General features: G+C 37.5%; 1 protein-coding gene across 2 annotated transcripts; it reads left to right on the top strand.

Annotated features, from left to right (window-relative positions):
- The first annotated feature begins 203 nt into the window (after positions 1-203).
- On the top strand, positions 204-6,172 carry LOC107709289 (probable histone deacetylase 1-B). 2 transcript variants are annotated; one of them, XM_016513750.1, is made up of 14 exons: positions 204-349; positions 1,095-1,207; positions 1,285-1,402; positions 1,560-1,634; positions 1,729-1,867; positions 2,334-2,475; positions 2,560-2,652; positions 2,757-2,865; positions 2,947-3,087; positions 3,173-3,281; positions 3,586-3,713; positions 3,896-4,042; positions 4,205-4,253; positions 6,018-6,172. In XM_016513750.1, the coding sequence occupies exons 1-14, from the start codon at positions 298-300 to the stop codon at positions 6,043-6,045; spliced, it is 1,443 nt and encodes a 480-aa protein (XP_016369236.1). In that variant the 5' UTR covers positions 204-297; the 3' UTR covers positions 6,046-6,172. The 2 variants fall into 2 exon arrangements, with proteins under 2 accessions (XP_016369236.1, XP_016369235.1); XM_016513749.1 differs by having other exon boundaries at positions 205-349; positions 3,896-4,054.
- The last annotated feature ends 673 nt before the right edge of the window (positions 6,173-6,845 follow it).

Raw genomic sequence — 6,845 nt, 5'->3', positions numbered from 1 at the left:
GACAAGGTAATAAAAATCACAAGTAAACTATCAAAAGTATTTGTTTTTTCGTGATTGTTTTATTTTCGGTCTATATGTATATTGGCGGACGTTTAAACAGCTGTGAAGTAAATAGAACTAAACCGAAATACTTGATTAAGACAGCAAGAGAAATGATTGGCGGAGACCCGCAGTAGCAACGCCCTCTTTGATGAAATCTGAACTGTGATTGGCTCAAAGCTCCCCGAGACAAGTTGCTATTGAAGTTCCTCAGTGTGCAGAAAGCCCGGCAGGCGCAGGCTGTAATTGGAGGGTAAAATGGCGCTGAGTTCTCAAGGAACAAAGAAGAAAGTTTGCTATTATTATGACGGTAAGAATTGCATTTTTACCGGCGTTATATCGAGCTGTTATTGTCAGAGAAATGAAACGCAGGGTCTGCTTTGGATAAATTCCGCATAACGCTTAAGTTCCTGAGTGCAGCCTAATTGTTAGCCGGGTTTAGCCGCACGCGCTAATGCTAGTGTTAGCTTAGCTGCTAGCTGCTCTTCATTCTGTTGTTCTTCTTATTCACTGTTAGCATCAAGACCACCAGCACAATTCACACACTTTTTTTTGCAAGTGCAGTATATCTGTGTACACTTTACCACGAGTATTCTTTATCTCCCGCATGCAGCGTCGATAAAATTAGCTTCACATTATGGACCGTAAGAGTTGGGATGAATTGAGCTCGCCGCTTTTATTCATGTCTTCAGTGCTAGCAGCAGTGTCACTTCGAGCGTGTCTGAATGATGCTTTACTTTATATCGCGGGTTGTTTCTGTCTTTTCCCCCTGCTTCTTGCTCTCATCTGCCCTTATAATCACGTATGAACAGCATGTTGTGGTTTACGGTATTTTAATGATCAATTTGAACCATGCAGCTGGCTTTGTGTCTAGTTCAAGGCCTGTTGCAAAAATTGATTGGTTCATAAACTCAGCAATAATTCAGATTTTTTTTTTAAAGCATAGTTTCACAAAGTTTTTATAATTCATCTTGAAGTGTCTCTAATAATATTCTGTATATTTTTATTTTTGTTAAAATATATTTATTTATTAATATTTTTTCCTTCTTTCCCAGGGGATGTTGGGAATTACTACTATGGCCAGGGTCATCCCATGAAACCCCACAGAATCCGCATGACCCACAACCTCCTGCTCAACTATGGGCTGTATAGGAAAATGGAAATTTATGTAAGTGAAATTAATCATTATTTTTTATATTTTATGTATTTAGCTAAGCCGATTTCTTCACTTGTTTGCATGTTTAGCGGCCTCATAAAGCCAATGCTGAAGAAATGACGAAGTATCACAGTGACGATTACATCAAGTTCCTCTTTTCCATCCGCCCAGACAACATGTCTGAGTACAGCAAGCAGATGCAGAGATGTAAGTTGACGATTTTTTTTTTCCTTTGCTTAAGATGTTCAATATATTAGGTCTTAAAAAAGAGTGCAGTAAAATTGAACTGTGATGCAAGTTGCTTTACTTTGGACTTGTTTCCGTGTCTTGAATGTACAGTGAACATGTTTTATTGTCTCTGCAGTTAACGTAGGGGAGGATTGTCCTGTCTTTGACGGCTTATTTGAGTTCTGTCAGCTCTCAACAGGTGGATCTGTTGGTAAGTGTATTTAATAAAGTTAACAGAATCTTCTTACAGTTTGGTACAGTTAAATGTTTTTTTTTTTCTAACTGTATGTCCTAATAATTCTCAGCTGGGGCTGTGAAACTCAACAAACAGCAGACAGACATTGCCATTAACTGGGCAGGAGGCCTTCATCATGCCAAGAAATCTGAGGCATCTGGATTCTGCTATGTCAACGACATTGTACTCGCCATTCTGGAGCTGCTCAAGTATGCCCTTTAACTAAAAAAAAAAAAAACACTACAGATAACAATACTTTTAATAATTTGTTGTTATTTATACACGCACTACCAGTCAAAATCTTGGGATAATTAAGATTTTTTAAAATGTTTTTGAAATAAGTCTCTTATGCTCACCAGTGCTACATTTATTTGATCAAAAATACAGTAAAACCGGAATGTGTTAATGTAATTTATTCTTTGATGCAAAGCTTATTTTTGTGAAAAACTTTTATTTTTATTATTTATTTATTTTTTTTAATGGTAGTGTATCATGGTATACAACATTGTAATTATTCAAGCTTTTTTACCGGGAATGTCTATATTTCATCAAATCTATGAATGAGCTCTTAAAGAAACATTTGTGATTACTTAAAAAACAAAAAAGAAAAAAAACAAAAAAGAAAATGCATACACACTTTGACATTTTAACCGAAGGCCTCATAAATCTTTTTAGGTACCATCAAAGAGTGCTTTACATCGACATTGACATTCATCACGGGGATGGAGTTGAGGAAGCTTTCTACACAACAGACCGTGTCATGACTGTGTCCTTCCACAAGTATGGAGAGTATTTCCCTGGTACTGGAGACCTCAGAGTAAGTACTTGCAAGTTAAATAAATACTTTTTTGGTTAAAAAGGAGCTTGAAGCTTAAGTTTTGTTTTTTGTTTTTTTTTGCAGGATATTGGTGCAGGGAAGGGAAAATACTATGCAGTGAATTACCCACTCAGAGATGGTATAGATGATGAGTCATATGAAGCCATATTCAAACCTGTAAGTCTGTAAACTTACCCAAGTGTAAAAAGTCAAAATGTGTTTGTCTTAAATTGCAGTGAAATTTGAGTCTTGAAAATCTCCTGTTTCTGAATGTCCTGCAGATCATGGCCAAAGTGATGGAGATGTACCAACCCAGTGCTGTGGTGCTCCAGTGTGGCGCTGACTCTCTGTCTGGAGATAGATTGGGCTGCTTTAACCTCACCATCAAAGGTATCAAACATAATCAAACCACACAAGCATCTCTAAAGTGAATGGTATTTGTGTCTAACCAAATCCTTGTGTGTCCCTCAGGTCATGCTAAGTGTGTGGAGTACATGAAGAGCTTTAACCTGCCCCTGCTCATGCTGGGAGGTGGAGGCTACACCATCAGGAACGTGGCCCGCTGCTGGACCTATGAGACGGCTGTAGCGCTGGACAGCACTATTCCCAACGGTGAGACACTCTGATTTTGTTAATTATCACATGTTTTGTTCTCTCCATGGTGAACACCATTTAACTTGTTGTTTTGTTCCATCAGAGCTCCCGTACAATGACTATTTTGAGTATTTTGGACCTGATTTCAAGCTTCACATTAGCCCCTCCAACATGACCAATCAGAATACAAATGACTATCTTGAAAAGATCAAGTAAGTGGGATGAAGGGCCACACATGTTTCATTCTAAATAACTTGAATCATCAATGGAAGTATGATGGCACATCTGTTTTTAAACCATGTATGAATGTAGATTGGAGTGGGTTTGTAAATATTGGATTTGATGGGATTTTGTTTTGCTCGCATTACAAAAAAACAACCAAATTTTACTCAATGCTAATTTTAACATGTAAAAAGTTAGTTTTGTACCTCTGCAGGGTGTACATTGAAATGGTTTGATATTTCTCTCCTCTAAGTATTTTGTATCTGTCTCCTCTCTTTTTTTTTTTCTGTACAGACAGCGTCTGTTTGAGAATCTGCGGATGTTGCCTCATGCCCCAGGGGTTCAGATGCAGGCGATCCCAGAGGATGCTGTTCAGGAAGACAGCGGAGATGAGGAGGACGACCCTGACAAACGCATCTCCAGTGAGTGCCACCTTTATTCACTTGTTGGCAGCTTTTTCTTTAATTGCATACTCCCAAACATTGAAACACCTTGACTTGTCATTGTGGACCCTTTTAATGCTTACTGATACTGACACATATAAGTTTAGTTTGAGATCGGAGTTCTGCAGAGCATGAATGTTTGTTGTTTTTCTCATCTATAGTCCGTGCCCATGACAAGCGGATAGCCTGCGATGAGGAGTTCTCGGACTCCGAGGACGAAGGACAGGGCGGCCGGAGAAATGCAGCTAATTACAAAAAGCCTAAGCGAGTGAAGACTGAAGAAGAGAAGGATGGAGAAGAGAAGAAAGGTGAGCCAACAGGTACAGTCAGTTTCTTTCACTTCAGTAAGAACAGCAGTTAAACTTCTGTGAGAATGCATTGGGCTGATTGTGTTCACAAATTGTATAAAAGCACAGTATTATAGTTAAGAAAAGTGAGATTGACACATTGTCCCTCTCATTTGATACCAGATGTTAAAGAAGAAGAGAAAGCTTCAGAAGAAAAAATGGACACAAAGGGGTAAGTTATGTCACATCATGGATTATGAAATATGTGCTCAGGTTTTCTGGCTGTATAAATCGCACTCTAAATTGCAGGTGTTTCTTTATTGATTTTTAAAGATCTACTCTATAGGCTTCTTTGATTTTTCTAAGTTTTTTTTTTTTTTATTATTATTATTATTGTTTTTCATCAGTGGTGAATTAAATTGATCAAAAGTAGCAGTAAAAACTGTATAATGTTACAAAATATTTATATTTTCAAATAAGGCTACGTCCACACGAAGCCAGAGCTTTCCCTATTCGATCTTAGAGCTGGAGATGTTTCACTAGAACACTGTGAAGACGCTCGAGTCACGCCGGCCAAAGAAAGCGCCTTTCAGATTGAAAAAAGATGCTTTTATAGCAATATAAGAGCAGAACGACTGAACTCAAGCACCTCACAGCATCAGTGTGTTTTACATGCTGAATTTACAGATTGATAAAAGCATTGAGGAGAGGATCTAACCAGACAAACCTTGAGTCTTTGGAATCGTCAGTAGATCAGAGGTGAAAGGTCAAGCCCTAAAAATACTGAAAGGTCAATGACCGCAATGCACTTTCACAATACCACACCTGATGCCAGTGCTGTTAATAACTTAATCTAAAACTATTACAACAGTGAAATAAAATAAAGTATAAATATTAGGTGAAAAATTTAATCTGAAATGAAAATTAGAAATGGTGACTTGCCAACTAACTGAAGTAAATTAAGTTTAAATTGAAGCACTAAAATTACAAAAACAAACTGAAATACATAAATTAGAAAATTACTAAAACTATTAAAAATAAAAGACCTATCCTAACTTTTTTTTCTTCTCGTCTCAAGAAATATCTGCGTCCACACGAAACCACTAAACCGACACAAAATGATGTAGTATACATGCCAGACCAGTATGTGGCGCTGTAATTCTGCCACAGAGATACACTAAAAACGGAGAAGACGACTTAGACTATGCGCATAAACCTTTAGCGCGGTATACAAACGAACATGGAACAATACATTTATTAATCTGTGTTAATGTTAGTTAATAAAAAGACAATCGTTCAGTGTTTGTTCATGTTTTTGTTGCTGTTACGTGACGTAGCGGTGTTTGACTAGGGGCGAGACGTGGGCTGATGACGTCATCGTTTCAGAAAATATACGGATTCTCTGTCCACATGAAAACACAAGGGCGGCGGTATCCTCTCTGGGACCCGGTTTAAAAAAATATCGGTTTCACTCTCCCAAAACGCCGGATCCGTGTGGACGAAACGCCTATACGATACAAAATTTATGCGTATACAGCTAAATGTGTCTCTGTGTGGACGGGGCCTAAATGCTGTTCCTTTGAATGTTCTATTCAAAGCATTCTGAAAAAAATATATTTCATGGTTTCCACAAAAATATTAAACGGCACAACTGCTTTTAACATTGATGATAAATCTTTCTTGAGCAGCAAATCAGCTCTGAAGACTGCCGTAATGATGCTGAAAAAGTTTTGCCATCACAGGAATAAATAATTTTAAAATATTCAAATAGATACGTCTTTATATTGTAATACTGTTTTTACCCTCTTTTTGATCAAATAAGTGTAGCTTAGTGAGCATGAGACTTTCAAAACACCCAATCTCACCAACACCAATGTTTTTAACCGTACTGTATATCGCAGTATTTATATTTGCTTTTTAAAATTTGCATAGAATTTATCCCTGATTTCCTTGAATGTTCATGACACTTCAAATATGTATATTTTTTCATTTACAGGCCAAAAGAAGAGCTAAAAACAGTCTGAGGAAAGGACATGTGGTCCTCACGGATGCATGAACTTCTTGTCAAATGTCAAACCCACATTCACATGCTAGATGTTAGCTCTAGTCCTGAGCTAAGGACTGTAAATTATTTTGTAAAACTCGTTTTACTATTTGTAATCTAATGAAGCGGTATAAAAGTTTTTACATTTACAAGTGTGAAATGACAGATGTTTCGTTTTTTTTTTCTTGAAACCATGTTTGTTTGCCTTCCACCTTCGATCCTTATGTTAACCGTTTACTGACGTTAGCACCTGAAACAGGACCAGAGATAGCACATATCTTTTCTCTCCCATCATGGGAAGCTTTCCCCTTGAATTTGTTTTAAATCATGGATTGACACACTTATTGGCCGCTCTTTAGTTTTCTCTGCGGATGCCGTTTGTGTATGGTATCCTTTACCTCGGTTTTAAGGGTTAAATGTTTGTTTTTATTAAGATGTCTGTTTTGATGGCTCTGTATTGAACTTTCCCCTGGCTGGTGGGGCATGGCAAAGGCTTGCTGTATTGCTGTTAGATTCCAGATTCTTTTCTGTTGTGGTTACGCTAGCACGTCAGTCACACGGCTGACCAGATATAGCCGTTTGGAGTTCCAGAGTTCAGTGGTTGTGAAATGTCCTTATTATAACAATGACTTTGGTAAATAAAGAAAAAAAATTCTGACTTTTTGTGGATTTCATTAATCTTGCACAAACACAATTTCATGTTCACAGATTTTCTAGCAGTAACTTTATAGTAAGTGATTATCAGTGGCCAAATTAGGTTGTATGTTTGCAAGTGAAACT

The sequence above is a fragment of the Sinocyclocheilus rhinocerous genome, unplaced genomic scaffold, assembly GCF_001515625.1.
Source record: "Sinocyclocheilus rhinocerous isolate Xijiao unplaced genomic scaffold, SAMN03320098_v1.1 scaffold206, whole genome shotgun sequence".
In the NCBI taxonomy this organism is placed as follows: Eukaryota; Metazoa; Chordata; class Actinopteri; order Cypriniformes; family Cyprinidae; genus Sinocyclocheilus; species Sinocyclocheilus rhinocerous.
This window is presented reverse-complemented; position numbering and strand designations above follow the sequence as displayed.

Bases quoted from the DNA above. Each gene is read 5' to 3' on its own strand.
- LOC107709289 (XM_016513749.1), top strand. From the start codon at position 298: ATGGCGCTGAGTTCTCAAGGAACAAAGAAGAAAGTTTGCTATTATTAT. The intron at 1,635-1,728 runs GTAAGTGTATTT...AATAATTCTCAG, and splicing joins CTCAACAGGTGGATCTGTTG to CTGGGGCTGTGAAACTCAAC. The intron at 3,088-3,172 runs GTGAGACACTCT...TTGTTCCATCAG, and splicing joins GGACAGCACTATTCCCAACG to AGCTCCCGTACAATGACTAT.